The 19491-nt window shown below is 54.2% G+C and overlaps 3 protein-coding genes across 4 annotated transcripts in view; all 3 read left to right on the top strand.

The window, feature by feature from the left end:
- Positions 1-10251, top strand: part of XPO6 (exportin 6) — a 49204-nt gene extending 38953 nt beyond the window's left edge. For both annotated transcript variants that reach the window (XM_048961678.1, XM_048961677.1), the window contains exons 16-24: positions 660-806; positions 1443-1632; positions 2788-2943; positions 4265-4379; positions 4862-5033; positions 5455-5616; positions 7373-7471; positions 8486-8716; positions 9558-10251. In XM_048961678.1, coding sequence (XP_048817635.1) covers positions 660-806; positions 1443-1632; positions 2788-2943; positions 4265-4379; positions 4862-5033; positions 5455-5616; positions 7373-7471; positions 8486-8716; positions 9558-9659 — 1374 coding nt within the window. In that variant the 3' untranslated portion in view covers positions 9660-10251. The remainder of the gene's footprint in view (positions 1-659; positions 807-1442; positions 1633-2787; positions 2944-4264; positions 4380-4861; positions 5034-5454; positions 5617-7372; positions 7472-8485; positions 8717-9557) is intronic.
- Positions 10252-11090: 839 nt separating this feature from the next.
- NME4 (NME/NM23 nucleoside diphosphate kinase 4) lies at positions 11091-12461 on the top strand. The gene is made up of 5 exons (XM_048962061.1): positions 11091-11231; positions 11734-11864; positions 11945-12046; positions 12122-12234; positions 12297-12461. The coding sequence occupies exons 1-5, from the start codon at positions 11138-11140 to the stop codon at positions 12415-12417; spliced, it is 561 nt and encodes a 186-aa protein (XP_048818018.1). The 5' UTR covers positions 11091-11137; the 3' UTR covers positions 12418-12461.
- Positions 12462-13328: 867 nt separating this feature from the next.
- DECR2 (2,4-dienoyl-CoA reductase 2) lies at positions 13329-19405 on the top strand. The gene is given in 10 exon segments (XM_048962053.1): positions 13329-13399; positions 13401-13553; positions 13636-13704; positions 13773-13824; positions 15377-15512; positions 15863-15987; positions 16432-16525; positions 16814-16918; positions 17345-17533; positions 18276-19405. Coding segments are annotated over 10 exon segments (1014 nt in total). The 5' UTR covers positions 13329-13343; the 3' UTR covers positions 18311-19405.
- The last annotated feature ends 86 nt before the right edge of the window (positions 19406-19491 follow it).

Below are 19491 nucleotides of genomic sequence, written 5' to 3'. Positions count from 1 at the left end.
TCATTTTCAGTCCCTGCTTTGGAGGGAGGTCTATTCCTCCATTCTTTACCTCAGCTTTTAGTGCTGAGCAGAGCACTGTGGTGGTGTGGAGCACCCCTTTGGGTCAGCTGTCCTGGCTGTGCCCCTTCATGTGCACCCCAAGCTCCTCACTGGCACAGCAGTGTGAGAAGCACAGCAGTTCTTGGCTCTGCAAGCAGTGCTCTGCAACAAGTGATAACACCAGTGTGCTTTCATCAGGAGTCCAAAACACAGCCCCTGTGAAGGCAATTAACTCCATCCCAGCCAGAATTGTGACAGTAAGGAACATACAGGCATATCATGGCTTGAAAACAGGGCAATCTCTTTTCCACAGTATTATAATGATTCTAGTCAGAAGGGGCCTACAAAGGTATCAAGGCCAACTGCCTGACCTCTTCAGGATTAACCAAAAGTTAAAGCTGACATTAAGGACATCATCCAAATGCCTCTTGACCAGTGACAGGATGGGGCATCAGCCACCCCTACGAAGCCTGTTCCAGTGTGTGAGCACCCTGGTGATAAAAGCCCTTGCACTGTTTTGCTTGCAGAAGCGTGGTAATGGCAGCTCGCTGTGCTGTCTGTCACTAAGTGTCACACCTTGTGGTCCTGGGCAGCCTGACCATGTGCCCCCTCTGTTCCAGGTGCAGGAGAAGTTGCTGCTGTCTGCGTGCCACCTGCTGGTCTCCTTAGCCACTACGGTGCGACCAGTGTTCCTGATCAGCATCCCTGCAGTGCAGAAGGTGTTCAACAGAATCACAGACACTTCTGCCCAGCGGCTTCCTGATAAGGTGCTTCAGCTCTGTGCACATCAAGGAATCACAGTGGCAGTTTGTCAAAAGTTATCTATTTCAAGTTGCAGTATAGGGAAAAATACACAGTTGCAACTCTTACATCTTACTCGTTTCTCACTTGCTGACGCAGACCCTGAGTGCACTGCCATTGCAGTACTGGCATATGGATTCTGACATATGGAAAGAGTTGGTGAAACTTCTGTTAGCATTCTAGATACCTCACTCCAAATGAATGTATTACAGAATTACTGAAAAGCCACAGCAGAGGTGGGGATTCTACTGCATTGGGCACTAGCATGGAGGTACAAAGTGCTGTACAAACGTGTGCTTCCTGTCTAAACCAGGCAGAGCAACAGAATTGGCATTGTCTTTGTTTTGGAGATATAAGGAATGTGGAGTTCTTGTTGCACAGAAGGGCACAGAGAGATGAGAGCTGACTCCAGCTCTGAAGTCATGGGGCTTTGCTTCTCTCTCACCTTGCAGAGCTGCTGGTTGTCACTTGGACACAACTGCTATTGAAGGCTTCCCTCGCATAGTTAGCACTGCTGCTTTGGGCAGCCATAAAATGTCAGTCTAAGGTTGTGCACGAGTGAGTAGCAAACTCTGAAAACTTCCATGTTTCATTGCTTCCAGGCCCAGGTGCTGGTGTGCAGAGCCCTATCAAATGTATTGTTGCTACCTTGGCCAAATCTTCCAGAGAGTGAGCAGCAGTGGGCGGTTCGTTCCACCAACCACAGCAGCCTCATCTCTGCCCTGACGAGGGACTATCGCCAACTGAAATCCAGTGCTATATTGCCACAGAGGAAGGTGCAGCTGGAGGACAGTAAGTACCCAGTTCCTTAGTGCGTGCTGGCCTCCTGCAGTTGCAGTGCAAACTGTTGGAGGGAGTCGTTGAGCTGTCTGTCCAGTGATTCTTTTGGCTGAGAGCTGTTCAGCACGTGGGAAGGCTAGGAAAGGAGCAATTCGTTTCTTTTTTGTAAGGAACACTTCCTCTATGCTTTGTAAGGGATGCTTTCACCCCAGGCTGCTGCAAGCTGCTCCATCAAAGTACTGTCTTCCTCAGTTGCTCAGGGAAAGTGGGATCTAGTTTGTAGTACAAATTTGAATGGCACTGATTGCACTGGGGATGCTGAGCAACCTGAGGCTGGACCACCACGTTGTAGTACTAGAAACATTGACTGGAGGCAGTGTTAATGAAGATTATGGTTTAAGAAGCTTAAAGGGGAAAATAAGAATTTCTTCTAGCCTTGGGAAGTACTGCTGAGGGTATGTATGTGTAGGATGAGAGCCCTGAAATGATGGGGTATAGGGCAGCTTTTGAAGCTGCTGTGTGTGTTTTGGGACTGCTTTTGGGTGTCTTGTCATCTTTCTGTTGTGGCTTTTTGTTTGTTTGTTTGTTTGAATTCTTTGCTTATGAGTACACAGCATCACAGCTTCTGACAAAACTGACTTGCTGGTCAGCTCTGTGGGGTGAGGGAGCTTGGAGAGGGTTGGTTGAGCCTCACAAGAGGGTCAGCCTGCTCACGTGGGTCAGTTCTGACTTCTGGGTTAGTTTATTTAGTGGTTGTGTATCGCTCCAATTGTTACTTCCACAAATAGAGATTTGCAGGATATTTTGCTATCAGAATAAGCTTCTGTTTTCTTGACAGTTTTTTCTTTATCTGTATTGTGTTGGAAATAATGCTGTCCTATGGCTTCTTCAGACTGTGCACCTTAGTTCTCGAGCATTGAGTGCATCTGTAGGGCAGTAAGCCTGTATAATTTAAGAATGCAAGTTGCCACTGTTACTTGGCTGAACCTATTTAAATGTTTAACGTGTGAACACGCTTTAGAAACGCTTCAGACTCCAACCTGGGCTTGATGTTTGTGCTGCCTTGTGTGTTGTTGTTCTAGGTACTGCTTACAAGAACTTCTCTTCATTTTTTGCCTTGGCTAGTTTTGACATATGCAGGAATTATCACCTCTCTTCTTTTTGCAGCCAAAGTGATCATCCATCAGACACTCAGCGTTTTAGAAGACATTGTAGAAAGTATCTCTGGAGAATCCACCAAGTCTCGGCAGATCTGTTATCAGTCGCTGCAAGAATCCGTGCAGGTCTCACTAGCCCTCTTCCCAGCTTTCATTCATCAGTCAGGTATAACCATAGGACAGGTTTAATGCTGTGAGTAGCTTTGTCACCTCCCAGTAACACCCAGAGCCCATCAGCCTAGGGTCATGGTGTTCACATGAGGTGTGTGGGCTTGCTGTGAAGTGCAGGTCTGTCCTGGTGGGTGGGCTGATTCAGAAGAGGAAAAGGAGACCTGGTGTTGTCTATGATACGGTCATCAAGACTTGTCAGGCTTCCTGGTGGAGGTGGAGATGCCCTGTGTTGTTTTCAGGCAGTGAAAAGAAATGGAGCTTTTCATGAGCACAAAAAAAGCTTCAAAATACCGTGCCTGTGTTTGTCACTTATTGTCTCCAAAAGCTTGAAAACAAAGCATGGTAGTGGTCATGATATTTTCTTAATATCCTTGTAAAGGACAGGCTCCCAAGATGATGAATGGGGCCTGGACAATCTGATGGCATGGCAGCCCTGCCCATAGCAAGGGGGGTTGAAACTGTATGGTCTTTAAAGTCTCTTCCAACCCAAGTCATTCTGTGGGTCAATGTAAGCAGGACTGCTGTTTGGCAGTGTGGCCAGCTCTTACATTTTGCATCTCTCACTTGCCTGGGGCTGCAGCAGCTTTGTGAAAAGTCAGGCATTCCAGAAAAACTGGAGCCAGGTGGGATCTTCTCAGTGAAACGGGCCTGCGGGGAGCCAAAACAAAGACAGAAAGGATCCAAGGCAGCAAGCTGATGCTGTGCCTCCAGTGAATGGCTGCTCTCAGTTGCGTGAGGCTGCTCACCTGTTCTGTGTTGGCTATAAAAGGCTGCATGAAGCAGAACCTGAGTGGTTGCAGCTTACTATGGCTGTTCAATAAAGCATGCTGGGGCTGATGGTGAATTAGCTGCGGTGCAGCTGATCTTGTCAAATCCTCCCCCCCCTAAAAAAAAAAAGAAAAGAAAAGAAAAAAAGCTGGATTCTATCTCTTGGCCACTTCAAGTTGGACAGAACTGTTGTGGATTTCCTCATATTTCCTGCTAACCCTATGAGTGCAGTGAGCTGCTGAAGCCCAGACCATTGCAGGAGCTTTCTCCAAGCAGTCTGTGTAGGCAGACAGACCCAGGGCCCTCGTACTGCTCTATTTGTTCTGAGTTGTTGATGCTGACCATGCTTGTCCCTGGAAATGTCTGAGCCATCTTCAAGTCCTGTAAGACCAACTATTGATTTCAATTTCTAATGGTGAAGCTGCTGCTAAATTTTCAGGAATAAATGGAATTCCCTGTACAGGAGGAGCAGATATCACATAGAAGACTTCTTCACGTGTTTGAACATTGCCTTAACATGTTCTTTTTGCTCTCCTGTTCTGCCTTAGATGTGACGGATGAGATGCTGAGCTTCTTCCTCACTTTGTTTCAAGGACTGAGAGTGCAGATGGGAGTGCCTTTCACTGAGCAGATCATACAGACTTTCCTAAATATGTTCACCAGGTATTGTCTTGTGCTGGTTATTTTTTTCTTATCCCTGGCGATGATTTGTCTTGGCCAGCTAACCAAACACATCCCTGTCCCAAAAGAAAAGAGTGTTCCACTTCTTCCTCTGTGTCCAGAGCTTAGTTTAAGGAAAATGCTTCTAAGCCTGAAGTGACCCAGTCTGTGCACGATGCCCTGTGTACCTGATGTGCAATTTCAGCTTTCCCAGAGAATTGACAGTCTTGGAAGTGTGTGATACTGAACACTGGACTCTGGCATTAGCTATACAGTCAGTGCCTTTGTGCACCCCTGTTGTCCCTAAAGCTTCTGTTAGGGAAAAGTGTCAGTCAGTCCTTAGGCAATACCTACCTCCCTTAATGTGCTTGGGCTGTATTAGCTGGGGAAGCTTAGAGACACTGTCTGCTTCCCTTTAAATTTGGTAGGTAAGCATGCTGATCTCAGGGAAAGATCCCATCCAACAGCTTCATTTGTTACTGCAGAGAGCAGCTGGCAGAGAGCATCCTCCATGAGGGGAGCACTGGCTGTCGGGTGGTGGAGAAGTTCCTGAAAATTCTGCAAGTGGTGGTGCAGGAACCAGGCCAAGTATTCAAGCCTTTTCTACCCAGTGTCATCTCACTGTGCATGGAGCAGGTGTACCCCATCATCGCAGAGGTAGGACTGCTCTCACACCAGGTGAACGCAGAGGGGGGAAGCGAAGGCCTTGCTGGGGCTGTGGGAGCAAAGAAGGGCTTTGCTTTCCAGGAGCTGTATGTGTCAGTCCAGTGTGGGGAGAGCTGGGGGGGTTTGGAAGCAGAGCGGGTGGAGGATTTTGTCAGGAATTGCCAAAGATGCTAAAAGTACAGACATGGAGCAGGAGGTGAAAGAAAAGTGGATTATGTGTTCTTAGCACGATGGTGTGATGCTGCAGCTGCTGAGCTTCTTAGAAGGAAATCCTTCGTTTTGAACCTCAGCTGCACAGTGCTCCTGGGTGGCCACCAGGCAGAGCAGGGTGCTGCCAGCAGTGGGATCCAGGGGGGCACAAGTGGGATTCCTGCACAGGAGCCTCTTCTGAGCTGTTGTTCTTCCCTCCTAGCGCTCATCTCCTGATGTGAAAGCAGAGTTATTTGAGCTGCTTTTCCGAGTCCTCCATCACAACTGGAGGTACTTCTTCAAATCCAGTGTTCTGGCCAGTGTCCAGAGGGGGGTGGCAGAAGAGCAGATGGAGAACGAAGCGCAGTTCAGTGCCATCATGCAGGTAACTCCACTTCAGTTCTGTAAGAACCCTTGTTGTAACAGAACGTGGCTGCTTTTGGCAGGGCATTGGATGTGGCTGCTGGGGATTAGGCAGTGTCCAGAGTGAGGTCTTGTGTGTTTTCTTGCTAAAAATGAAAGTATTTGTGGAGACATCTTGCTGATGTGCTTGCAGAACACACAGTGCCTCACTTAGCACTCCTTTCTCACTCCTGCTAATTCCTTTCCATACCTACATTCTTTGTCTGGACCTAAAATATTACTGGTGCAGTCCTGTTTACTTCTGCTTTGATTCCATTAGGACAAATTGCCAGTGCAGGAAAGGTTTCCTGAAACCAAGATGTCCTCTGGTTTTATACAGAAACACAGAAAAAAAATCAGCCTCCTCATGAGCAGCCTGTTGCAGCCTGCCTGCTGTGGGGCCCTTTTGCAGTGCAAACAGCAGCATGCTCACCCTGTGCTCTGGAAGCTAAGAGCAGGTGGCAGTCAGGGGGCAGCAAGGGCCATGTGTCAGACTGCAAGAGGGAGGGCCCTGCAGAGCTGCCCTGTCAGAAGTGCTTATGGAGGCTGGGGAGCTTCTGGTGGACACATAAAGAGGCAGTTCTTGTGCTGGATGATGTGAACTGTGCTGATACTCCTCTCTGGACTTCCTGTATTTTAGCATTATTGTGAATGGAGACCAGAGCTGTCCCTGTCCAGAGCTACCCAGGCTTCTTTTTTTCTCCTGTAACAGCTTAACGTTTCCTCACTTGCCTCAGCATCTTGTTTTGGGAGAAGCATTGATGGAGTTGTCTCAGTAACAGCTGCAGGCTGTTTGGCACCACTGGGCCAGTTTTGCTGCTTGGGCACTGCTGCTTTGGTGCAAATGCTGAGTGTTCTGTGAGTGTTCATGGCAGAGCAGCCAATATCTGTGTTGAGTGTTAGTAGTTCACGTGCTGGTTTCCACAGATCAGGGCCATCTCTGTCCATCTAACAATAAATGGCTTTTGCAAAGGAATTACCTTCTGTTGGTGATATCTTGGAGCAGCAACCACGAAAGTTCTGCTGCCTGCTTCTGTTCATCTATCTGTACAAAGGTGCTTTATCCCAGAGCCTGTGCAGGGATACCAGACTGCTTCAGTGGGGTCCAGCAGATCTTGTTGGGGGATCTGCTGTGCCTGGGTCTGCCTCCCAATCCTCACCCATAACTTATAACTTAGTGCAGTAGCATCTTAACCACATCTGCCAGTCACCTTGCCCTCTAGATGCAGATAAAGAGCAAGAGCAGTGGGTGCCTTCTGGCTTTATTCATGCTCACCGTGGTACTCTGGGTACCTCTGAGAAACAGATGTATCCTTTACAAGTGAACTGTCAGGGGAACCACGCTCAGCACCTCTTGTTCTTTTCCAATGCATGGTGATACCTGGTCCCAACAAACCCAGCTTAGAAAACTGCTCTGCAGGGATTGGAGCACATGGCCACTAAAGCTTCTTCATTCCCTCCAGTCTGGTTGACTTCAGCAGACTCACAAAAGGGTTTCACTGAGAAGCAGCAGAAGCTGCCAGAGGTTTCTTCTCCTGGCACATGGCACCAGGAGATCCTGTTGCTCCCACCTGAACACAGTTGGCAAAAAGCTGAGTTGTTGGCATGCAACATCATGGCATTGCTTCAGGAGATCTGTAAACAGACTCGGTGTGGTGTTGGGGTGAAAACATTGTTCTGCCTGTCAGTTTTGATATTCATTGTGGTATCAATCCCCTCCCCTTGATTCTGCTTTGCAGGCATTTGGCCAGTCCTTCCTGCAGCCCGACATTCACCTGTTCAAGCAGAATCTCTTCTACCTGGAGACACTGAACACCAAGCAGAAGCTGTACCACAAGGTGAGTCTGAGCTTACCAGTGGGCAGCTGCCAGACAAAGGCTGTGAAAGGCAAGAGCTTTCCAGTCCAAGGGAGCTGGCAATGGCTTTGTGAAAGTGGAAGGCTGCCTTTCGGGCTTCCAGATGGCTGAGAAACTGAAGGTCAGGATTTGGGGCTTATTTACTGCACTCTTTGTTTGCTGTGGCTGTGATGAGGACATTGGTGGTCAAAGTGGCCCTGCCATCTCACCGACACCCAGCTCCTTCCAGCCTTGGTCTGTGTCCTGCTGTGACAATGAGGGAAAGCAGAGCACACACACAGTGACAGGGCGACTTGTCTTCCAAAGCAGAAATTGGTGGATTGACTGGTTCATAAGTGAGACAGTGGTGGAGTCTCTCCATCCTTGTCGTGTGGGCCAGCAGCAGGCTGCTTGCTGTTTAGCTGGGTGACTGTGAGGTGGCTGCCCATCGCTCTCATGTGGCACCCATCCTCCAAAAGCTCTAATTAAATTTGGTGGCTGCTGCCACAAAGAACGAGAGTTGCAGTCCAGGGTCTCGTCCTTCTAGTTAGCTTTTGGAGGCAGAGCTTTTGGGTTTCTATCTGTGATCACACCTGAAGGGCAGGCCATCGTGTTAGCAGCTGCCTGTCCAGACATTCAGGCAGCCAACCAGGTTCCCTAGGAACTCTGACTGCTTTCTAGAACACAGCCCATGGCTAAAATTTGGGAGTTTAAATGGCACTTGATACTGTTTCCTTGAACGCCAATGTTTAAAACTTGAACCAGAGATATGAGATAAGTGTGACCGAGTTCACAGGTAATTTTGCAGCAGGTACTTGAGATCTTGGCCTGACTCAGCCTGGAAAATAATATCTGTGCTCACAAGGGCTTGTAGAGCTTGCTGATAGCTCAGAAACTGCAGGGGTTCAGTGGCCCAGTGCAGCCATGTCCATGTGCCCACCTGAGCTCTCACTCCTAAAGCGCTGCGCTCCCTGCTGCTGTGCAGCTGCCTGACTGTGTTCTCCTCTCACTGTGCAGAAGATCTTTCGGACAACCATGCTGTTCCAGTTTGTGAATGTGCTGCTCCAGGTGCTCGTCCACAAATCCCACGACCTGCTGCAGGAGGAGATTGGCATTGCCACCTACAACATGGCCTCGGTGGACTTTGATGGCTTCTACTCAGCCTTCCTCCCTGAGTTCCTGGCCAGCTGTGATGGTGTGGACTCGAACCAGAAGAATGTGCTGGGCAGGAATTTCAAAATGGACAGGGTAAGGAGGGAGAGTGCTGCAGGGGGGTGCAGGTATTGCTGGGCTGGGCAGTGCTTCTCTCAGAGCCTGGTGGCTGACAGCTGTGGGCTCCTGAGTGCTACCAAACACTGGCATAGTCAGTGATGCCCTAGCATTGGATTTTTTGCTGTAGGCAGCAAAGTTGCCATCTCACCTCTTGAACTTGCTTGTTCCGTGGGAGTTAGAGCTCTGATATATTCCCCAGGGGAGCTTTCGTAAGGGTAGACTGACATTTGCTAGTGGGACACGTCCTTGCCAAAACCTTGCTCCAGCTGCTAGCCAGATGTTGGAGGGTTCTGGCTGCAGCCAGGGGAGCTGCCACCTCCCTTTGGATCATGGCAGTACAGCTGGCTGTCAGGCTGCTGAAGTTTCATTGTCTGCTGATGGTTCCTCTCCCATGGGAGACGGTGGGGATTTGAGACCCCGGGTTTAAGGGTAGAGAAGGAGCTTTGAGAGAATCTTGAGCAGGCGATTGCATTTGAGGGAAACCAGCCCTTGTGACGAGCTTTGTGGGAACTGGAGCCTTGGCAGGAGCACTCTGAGCAGTTGCTGCTGCAGATGGCCGTGCTGTGGCCGTTTGCGTTGTGCCTGAGTGCTCAGCAAGGAGCCGCTCTGCGAGCAGGGCCTGGTTCTGTGCAGTCAGCTCCTGCTCGGGGCTCAGGAGCAGCTTCTTCCCTGCAGAAACTCAGGCTTCCTGGGCTCAGATGCACATGTATGGAAATACGTGGGGGCACCGGGCGCTGCCTTTCTGTTCCCTGCTGTCCTGCGGTGCCGGTGGGTTTTCCTGTGTTTGCAACACACCGCGTTGTTTGATCTCTTTCAGGACCTGCCATCGTTTACCCAGAACGTGCACAGGCTGGTGAATGACCTGCGTTACTACAGACTTTGCAATGACAGTTTGCCCCCCGGAACTGTGAAGCTATAGTTACTGCACTGGACTCGTGTTCTGATCACTGTAGGGAACAGATCCACGTCTCGTTTTGCCACCACCTTCTCTCCTGGCTGCTTTGTCAGCACTGTGGGACGCGGTGTCCCGCAGGTGGGCACATCTGTTTGGATTCATGCACCACGCTTCCTTCTGTCCCATCCCAAAGGCCACGGTGCTGGCTGCAGGATGTGTCTCAGCTCCTCGCCGCGGGGCGCAGCGGCTCACCGGGCTTTGTTCCACCGACAGAGCGCGCTCTGTTGCGCCCGGAGATGTTAATGGAGTCGTCTTGAGAGACCTCGTGTGTACCAATCGTGAGGCAGAAGCGCCAAAGACTGCTTCAGCCATTCGTACCTTCGTGTCATTCCGCCTTCCTGCCCCTGCCCGGCTCTGGGAGGAGGAGGGGACTGTGATGTTGGGACTGTTTTGGCACTTCTGTCACTCCCTTTGTTTTTTAAATTGCCTTGAAAACCTCCCTGCTGTCAGCGGGGGATTAGAGACTTCTTCGGGTTTTTTTTAAACGTTTTCTCATCATTCCATTGTGATACTAAAACAACATGCTTCATGGAAATAAAGTGCTTACTTTGTTGTTTTAAATAACTTCCCTCTGTTTTAGTTTCCATGCAGGCTGTCACCAAGCTGTGCCCAGAGGCTTCACCTACCACCTCTGTTCCCCCTTTCCCGGTGGGATCTCTGGTCCTTCGGCATTCTGCTCTCTGAATACATCGAGAATAGCCTGCATGAGGAACACCTCCAAACACACATGGGGTTGCACTGCAGGGCAAGCTGGGCTGGAGGCCACCGCAGTGTGAAGTTAAAGCCTCAGTCCCCATTCAGGCAGGGCGAGATGCTGGCATTTCCTGTCCTCATCTGCAGTGAGTGTTCACCTTGAAGCCTTCCCAGATGTGGTTTAAAGGGAGATGGCTGCGTGCAGGCAGCTGGGAGGACTAAGGGCTGCTCCCAGCCCCTGCAGCTCCTCCGTGGAACTGCTGGACGGGGCTTCGCCTGCCCCACTGCTTCCCCGGGGCTCCGTGCTGATGCTTCTGCTTCTTGCAAAATGTTTGGTTGCTCTTCTCTGTTTGCTGACCGAGGGTGAAAGTGCATGTTTTTCCCTGGCTGTGCGGAAGATCAAGGGCAGCAGTTGGCAGGGGGCCCGAGCCCAGCTTGGGAGGACCTGCGAGCCCTTCGTGCTGCTGGAATCCTCCTTCCCTGGTGTCCGAAGCCCTCGTTCAGATCCCTGTGTTTCCCCAAGGTGTTCAGAACTGCCGCTTGTGTCTCTGCCCGTGGAGCAGCCGGGCTGCGGTACCCGCGCATCCCTTTCCCCGCAGCCCTCGATGGGACACGTGGGACGGCTGTTCCCAGGGCCGGGGCTCCCCGCGGCCGCGGCTGCTTTAAGGGGAGGGCCGAGCCGGTCCCACCGGGCCCTTAAAGCCTCCCCGCGGGGCGGCCGGACCTGCTCCGAGCCTCCCGCCCCGGCCATGGGCTCCCTGGGGCGCTGCCTGGCGCGGGGGCTGCTGCGGGGTCAGCCGGGTATCCGCCTCCCCTTCGGGTCGCTGCGCTGCTACGGCTCCGGTGAGACCCGGCCCCGCCCGACCCTGCGGGCGGTCCCCATCCCCGTCCTGTCACATCCTCTTAAGCCCCTTAGGACCCGGTCCCCATCCTTCTCCCTGCCTCGTCCTTGGGGATCCCTCCCCATCTCCTTCCGTTGCCCCGTCCCGTCCCTGGTGTCCCCGTTCCTTAGCGCTCGGTGCTGGGATCTCCGGGGGCAGACACGGAGCATTCCCCAGGGAACGTGGGGCGAGCTCTCGCTCAGAGCCATCCCCTTTCCTGTCCGGGGATGCGCCGTCCCCTGCTCCTCCTGCACGGCTCTGACAGCGATGGGGACGCTGGTCCCTGCTGGACGTGTCCTCAGTGCTTATCACAGCTTTGGGGCACGCGTTCCCCCCCACCCCGCTCTCGGGGCATGGGGGACATCACAGTGACAGGGCTGGGGTCAGGGTTGTGGGATAAGGACAGGGATAGGGATGGGGGTGCAGATAGGGCTGTGCAGCAGCAGTGACCCCGTGCCCCCCAGTCCCCCCAGAGCTGCGGGAGCAGACGCTGGTGTTGGTGAAGCCGGACGCGGTGCAGCGGCGGTTGGTGGGCGATGTCATCGGGCGCTTCGAGCGGCGCGGCTTCAAGCTGGTGGCCATGAAGCTGCTGCAGGTACCGGCACCGCAAGAGGGGTGGGGGTGTGCATGGACCCCCCTCCTGGATGTCCCTGCATCACCTTGTGGTGCTGCCAGGCGGATCGGGGCCTCCTGGACCGCCACTACCAGCACCTACAGCAGAAGCCCTTCTACCCTGCGCTCCTAGCCTACATGACATCGGGGCCGCTGGTGGCCATGGTGAGCAGCTGTCCTCGCCCCGCTGCATCTCACCCCATTGCGGGGCCGTGGGGCTCAGCTGACCCCATCCTGCAGGTGTGGGAGGGCTACAACGTGGTGCGCTCCACACGTGCCATGGTGGGGGACACGGATTCAGCACAGGCAGCGGCAGGGACCATCCGGGGGGACCTCAGCATGCACGTCAGCAGGTAAGGGCACACGGGGAGGGGGTGGCACCGAGCCCTGCGGTCACATCCCCATCCCTGCACAGGAACGTGGTGCATGCCAGCGACTCTGTGGAGACGGCAACGCGGGAGATTGGCTTCTGGTTCCAACAGAATGAGCTGGTGGCCTGGGAGAGCGGAGACAGCCAGTACACCTATGGGCCATGAGGGCACTGAGACCCCCGTGCTATTAAACACTGCATCTTCCGTGCTGCCCTGCTCCTGTCCCTCGCCAGCGCTGGGGTGTGAAGTGGGGGGACTGGGAGGCAGCAGGAGGTGCTGGGGGATGCTGGGATGTCACTGGTGGGCAATGGACAGCGCTGGGATATCAGTGAGGAGAAACTGGGGTGGTAGTGAGAGGTGCTGGGATGTCACTGGAGGACTATGGACAGCACCAAGGTGTTACTGGGCTGACACTGGGATGTCACCAAGAAGTGCTGGATGTCACTGGGGGGCACTGGAATGGTGTGGAGTGGGAACTGAATGGCACTGAATTGTCACTGTGGAGGCACTGGGTGTCACTGGGATGCGCTGCAGATGCTGGGAAGCACAGAAATGTCACTGGGAGGGTGCTGGCAAGATCCAAGAGGCACCAAGAAATGCTGGCGGTGCAGGGATTCCGCTGAGAAGCAGTATGCTGTTTCTGGGGGGGCAGTGAGATGGCACTGATGACAGCTGGCTATAGCATGGCATCACTGAACGGTACTGGGAGACAGTGGGAGGTCATGGGGAACTGCTGGGAGGCACTGGGATGTCACTGGGTGACACGGGGATGTCTTTTGGGGGCGCTGCGATGTTGCTGGGTGGCACTGAGATGCCACGTGGGCTCCCTGGGATGGTGCTGGGAGGCACTGGGACGTCCTTAAGGGCAGCGTGGGGGCACCAGGAGACCCTTGAGTGACCTGGGGTTGCGGTGGGGGAACTGGGAGGCACGGGGATGTCCCGGCGGGCAGCACGAGGTGCCCGGTCCGCCGCTGGGGACACGCGGGTGACAGCGGGCGGCGCTGCGGGTCGCGCTACAGCCCCGCGCCGTTGCTAGGCGACGACTGCTGACGCCCGCGCATGCGCGAAGAGCTGAGGCGCGGACGGAAACTATGGAACTACGAATCCCGGCATGCCCCGCGTCAGACTTCCGCTCCCGGCGTGCCTTGCGGCGGGGCGTCCCGGCGTGCCGCGCGCGGGCGCGGGTCACTCGGTGCAGCAGCCATGGCGAAGCAGCGCGGCGCCACGGATCCGCCGGCGGACGTGGATGGCGATGATTGCCTCGCGGAGTACCGGCACCTCTTCAGCCCCGACATCCTGGCGTGAGTGTCGTGTGGGGGCGGGGCTGGGTGGCATCGCGGCGGTCCGGTTCGGTCCTCGCATCCCCTCGTTCCCCTCTTTTAGGGGCCGCGTGGCTTTCATCACCGGCGGCGGCTCCGGGATCGGCTTCCGCATCGCTGAGATCTTTATGAGGTACGGGCCGGGCCGGGCTGGGCCCTGCAGGGGTTCCGCGGGCCGTTCTCACCGCCCCTCCGTTGCAGGCACGGCTGTCGGACCGCCATCGCCGGCCGGAACCAACAGCGTGTGGCCGAGGTGAGCGCCGGGCTGTGGGGGGAGGTGGGAGCGGGAGCCGAGGAGAGGCTGGAGGGCTGTATGTGACTGTGTGGGTGTCTGTGTTCAGTGCGGAGTGTGGGACCTGGTGGCCTTCCACAGAATCACAGGACGGCCAGGGATGGAAGGGACCTCAAGGATCACGAAGCTCCAACCCCCTGCCACAGGCAGGACCACCAACATCCACGTTTAATGCTAAACCAGGCTGCCCAGGGCCCCATCCAACCCGGCCTTGAACACCTCCAGGGATGGATGGGGCATCCACAGCCTCTCTGGGCAGCTGTTCCAGCACCTCACCACTCTCTCTGTAAAGAACTTCCCCCTGACATCCAACCTCAATCCTGCCTTTTTCAACTTCAAACCATTTCCCCTTGTCCTGCTGTTATCTCCCCTTTCCAAGAGTTGACTCCCCTCCTGTCTGTAGGCTCCCTTTAGGTACTGCAGGCTGCAATGAGGTCACCCCCAGCCTTCTTTGCTCCAGGCTGAACAAGCCCAGCTCCCTCAGCCTGTCTTTGTAGTGGAGGTGCTGCAGCCCCTGATCATCTCTGTGGCTCCCCTGCACCCTCTCCAACAGCTCCCTGTCTTGCTTGTCCTGGGTGCTCCAGCCCTGGACGCAGTGCTGCAGATGGGGCCTCACAAGAGCAGAGCAGAGAGGGACGGTCACCTCCCTGTCCCTGCTGCCCACCCTTCTGCTGATGGAAGACCCTTTAAAGGGTCCTTCTAACTCCAGCTGTTCTGTGATTCTGTGAGTTCCCCTTTGTAAGGGTGGTGCAGATGCTCTGAGCCCCCAAAATCCTTGTTATGCTGTGCTTTGTGTTTTAGGTGCAGGGACTGGAGAAGCTGTGCTGGGCTCGTGTGCTGCTCTGTGCTGGAAGTGGCCACAAGAGAGCTTTGCAGGGATCACAGAGAGTTCACTGAAATATAATAAAGAGCAAACTGAGTGCTTGGGGCTGAGCTGGCACGACCCAGCCACATCCTGGAGGCACTTAGCACTGTTGTGCAGTTTGTATGCAGTGCTCGGGCCTTGGAGATGGCTTCATGCTGAGCTGCCTTCTGTACCTCGCAGGCAGAGCCCTGATAACTGCTGGTTAGCAATTACCCTTTGACCCACCGACGTTTTGGATCTAAAGGTTACTTATTTCCTTACTGGGGTCCAACCTTTGTACCTGCCCTGCAGAGCTGTTGTTTGGGGTGTGCTGTGTCTGTGAAGGCTGTGGAGGCAAGTTGGGCTTAGCAATCTGTCTCCCACATGTGAGCCCACACACAGCCCACTGGCTGTGTTTGGGGCAGTTCTCTCCCCTGCCTAGGGGCTGTATTGGCTTTTTTTGTTTACAAACATAATGACTGTGCTGGCTGATGAAATGCAGCTGCTTCTGGAACAAGACATGACTTGTGTTCATGTGGGTAATGCCTGCTTGCTGTGTGCTGACAGGGATGCAGCTTCTGCCTAGCTTGCTTGCCTGCATGAGATCTGGGTCTGGCCCTTGCTGAAGCACAGAATCCCAGAAAGAATCTTGCTTTTGTCTTTTTCCAGGCCTCAAAAAAGCTGATTGCAGCCACAGGGCAGCAGTGCCTGCCTCTGTCCGTAGATGTCAGACAGCCACAAACCATCATGGCAGCAGTGGATGAGACACTGAAGCAGTTCAAGCAGATTGACATCCTGGTTAATGGTGAGCCACCAGACGGGCAGTGGGAGAGATGGCACAGGCTGGCTGTTAGGCAGGGTGTTCTCCTGCACAGGAGCTGTATTTGCTCTGTCTGGCTTATGCTGCTTTGCTCTGGGAGCATCTGAACAACTGATGGTGTGAACCCCTGAGAGCAGCACATAGGAACAGTCTCAAGAGGAACCAGAGACTGAGCTTTATTGGTCTCACTGTGGATCATCCCTACATACGTGGAGCTACAGGCCATCATTGAAACTGTTTTCACTTCATCACCTGCCTTACCCAAGCATTATTGCCTGCTGTCCCCCTCCCAGAAGTGTCCTGAGCTGACTGTGACCCCAACTGCTTGTCCTCAGGTGCTGCAGGAAACTTTCTGTGCCCAGCCAGCGCTCTGTCCTTCAACGCCTTCAAGACGGTGATGGATATTGACACTCTTGGCACCTTCAACACCTCCAAAGTCCTCTTTGAGAAATATTTCCGTGTAAGTGCCTCCTGGTAAGGAGGAGGTTGGTGCTGTGCAAAGCACGCTTTGGTGGGGTGGAAGGGAGCAGAGCCCTGCTCTGTCAGCCTGCCCCACCTGCCCTGCTCGCTGAATCCAGTCCATCCCCTTCTGGGCACTGCAGCCTCCGTGCCAGGAGTGAGAGCTGTGCTTTGTTTCCTGCCTGTCCCTAGCCACAGGGCACTGATCTGTGTAGCACCTGTCTGTGCTCTGCCACCTGTCTGGGAAGAAGCTGCAAACTGCTGCTCCTCTGTTTGGTCTTTGCTCGTCCCTTCTACCTCTTACTTCTTTGGCAGGGCCCTGCTCAGTAAGCTGGCAATGCAGGGATGTCTGTGCCCACAAGTGACCTTCCCTCCAAGCCCATCATGCTCCTATGTGACCCTCATGCCCCTCTCTCCTAATTCTGCACCTCTTTTCTCTCCCCAGGACCACGGTGGGGTCGTCATTAACATCACAGCAACTCTGAGCTACCGAGGGCAGGCCCTCCAGGTGCACGCTGGTTCTGCTAAGGCTGCTATAGGTACCTAAGTGCTCCTTGCTGAGTTTCTGCAAGCTGTGTGGGGCCAGTAAGGAGGCTGCTGGGTATTGGGATGGGAAGATGTGCCTGATGGGAGAGGTGAACATGAATCAGCATGGTTGCTGTGTGGTGCTGCACATGCCTATGTTTGATGTGGGGCTCTTCTCCTTTCTGGGGCTCTTTGTTCTTGGCCAAAACCTCCCTTGTGCTTTTTTCCCCCTCCCGCAACAGTTGCTGGAATGGCTTTGCTCTCCCTTTTTCATTCCTTTTGTAATGTGTTCTCCTTCCCAGATGCCATGACCCGTCACCTTGCTGTAGAGTGGGGTCCCAACAACATCCGAGTGAACAGCTTGGCACCAGGCCCCATCACAGGCACCGAGGGCTTCCGGAGGCTGGGTAAGGCCCTGGGCCCCCTGGCTGTGTCTCAGCAGTGCTTTGCTGGTGTCTCTCTGGGAGGGGGCCACCTGTGCCACGCAGCTCACGTGTGCTGCAGGGAGCTGCTACGCCTGGGGGCTCTGCTCTTGAAGTCCATCTGTGAGTGTGTTCAGCCCTGGAGGCTGGGAAGGCTCAGAGATCTCATGCCTTGAGCTCACTGTTACAGCATCCAGTTACAAGTTTCACAGCTGTGCTTGAGATCCCTTTACTGAACTCTCTTTGTGCCTGGGCCATCCCTAGAGCTGTGCCAGCATCTCATTGAACTTCCCTGGGGCTCTCAGCAACTGACACCAGCCAAGCAGTGCTGCTGGATGGCGGTGTCTGGCAGGCAGTGGTGATGGGCAGGAGGTCCTGTGCTCATAGCTGGCTCTTTCTCCCGTCATTCAGGTGGAAAATTTGCCATGGACTCAAAGCAGTTTGACACGATCCCCCTCCAGCGTGCAGGGAACAAGACAGAGATCGCCCACAGTGCTCTGTACCTGGCGAGCCCCCTCTCCTCGTATGTGACTGGAACCACACTGGTCGTGGATGGTGGGAGCTGGCTGACCTCTGCCAACAACTTCTCCGCCTTGCTGGGTATTGCTTCATCCTCTGCTAAACTTTAGGTGACGTGCCTTTCCCCCTCTGTGGGATTAGAGCAGGCCTTGTGTCAGAAACCCTGTTGCCCCATGGTGTAGAGGCATGGCTGCGGTACCAGTGGGTACAGCATTGCCCCTTCTTGGTCGTGCTGTGCTGGGCTCTGCCTCTCCTGAGGCTCAGGCCATCATGCCATATGTGCCACAGCAAGCTTGGGGGGTGCTGGGCTGTCCCGAGTGGGTTTCAGCACTCCCCTGCACCCAATTCCTGCTTGAGCAAGGGAGGGATGAGCTGTGGGGTGGGCAGATCTCTTGTTCCTGCTGGAGGTTACTGTCTGGGCACCTCTAAATGTCCCCAGGAGCAAGGCAATACCAAGGCAATACCCGCTTCTGTGCCCCATCCGCAGGCTTGGATACACAGACCTGACAGCCTCTGCCTCCCCTTTCTTCCTTGCATGAATTCATAGAATCATTGAATGGCCTGGGTTTTAAAGGGCCACAGTGATCATCCAGTTTCAACCCCCTGCTATGCACAGTGTCACCAACCACCAGACCAGGCTGCCCAGAAATCACTGCAGCATGTATCTTGGGGTTGCATTGCTCTCAGGACTCACTTTGGCTGCATGTGCCCACGGAGCTCATTGCCAGGGTTGGTGCTTTCTGGGAGAGGAGTCTCCTTTCACCCCACTCCTGTGTGGTCCTTGAGCAGGGCTGTGTGTGCTGACCTCCCTGCTGTCTTGCAGATGTCTGGGCCGCAGGAGCAAACAAAAATCAATGATGGACAGCCTGGGATTGACTGACGGACAGAAATGTGACTGAATGCTGCTTCCTTGGGACATCTCGGGGTGGAGCCACCCAGAGTGGGGAGCTGAGAGCTGCAGACAGCAGCAATGTGGTGATGCTGCTGAGCCCACTCCTGCCTGGGGGAGGGAGCACCAAGGATGCTGCTGGGGAGCAGGTGTACCCCAACTCTGCACTGTTACAGTCTTCTGAGCTGCTGTGGCTGAGATTGTGAGGATAGAGGGGATGGGCTGTGGTGCTCACTGTCTGGCTTTTCCTTTCTGGAGTCCCAGTCCTGGGTATCTGACCACTTCCTGCTCTCTCCCCTCTCTTTGCCTGAGAGCAGCACAGCACCCCCACAACAGCTCCTTTTTGGGATGGGGGATAGCTCAGCCCATTCTGGGTTGGGAGAAGCCATACACCTCCCCACTGCCAGTGCTTGCTGCCAGACCTGCAGCTTGTCCTGCTAGGAGAACGAGATCAAACGAGATCAGCTGCAGTGCTCAGGGCATCTTTTGCTTGGTAACTGTTGGATGCCAACTAGGACCAGGGTGGCTGTGGCAGGGGGATGGACAGCTTCACTTCCTTTGGGGGCTCCTGGCTGGAGCAGCAGAACCCTGAGGCAGGTGCAGAGGTGCCTGAGATGTCCTTTCCTTGGGAACAGAGGTAATGGGAGGTGAGAGCTGACCAGGGATGGCCCCACCAGCAGAGCCTGAGCTGTCTGTCTGTCTGTCAGCCCCCTGCTGTCTGTCAGCCCTAATGGCTCTGGCACTGATCTCTTGCTGTCCCCTTTCTATGTCCAGACACCACAACAGAGGGTGAATCAGAGGCTAGCAGAAATTCAGCCCTTGCTGAGCAGTGCTGAGCTGGGGAGCTGCAGGGGCTGCACTGGGTGTGTGCTGGGAATGAAATGCGTGTGCTCGAGGGGCTCTGCACTGCCCTCCTACTGCTGACAGCAGGATTTTAGCTTACCCTGATTTCTTTTAATCTGGTTTTAAAGATTGCTGAAGATCGGTTTCTTTTCCTACATGATTGTAGACTTGACAGGTTTTGCTCCTTCCTCCAGGCCACGAATAAAGAACTTCCAGCCTCAGCTGTGCCGCTTCTCCTCTGTTTGCCTGCCTGGAGGGGGGCAGGGAGGTTTATCCCACGTCCATTCTGACCGTTCCAGCTCCCAGC

This window comes from Lagopus muta, chromosome 15, assembly GCF_023343835.1.
Source record: "Lagopus muta isolate bLagMut1 chromosome 15, bLagMut1 primary, whole genome shotgun sequence".
Taxonomy (NCBI): Eukaryota; Metazoa; Chordata; class Aves; order Galliformes; family Phasianidae; genus Lagopus; species Lagopus muta.
The sequence above is the reverse complement of the archived record's forward strand: the minus strand, read 5'-3'. Positions and strand labels throughout refer to the sequence as shown.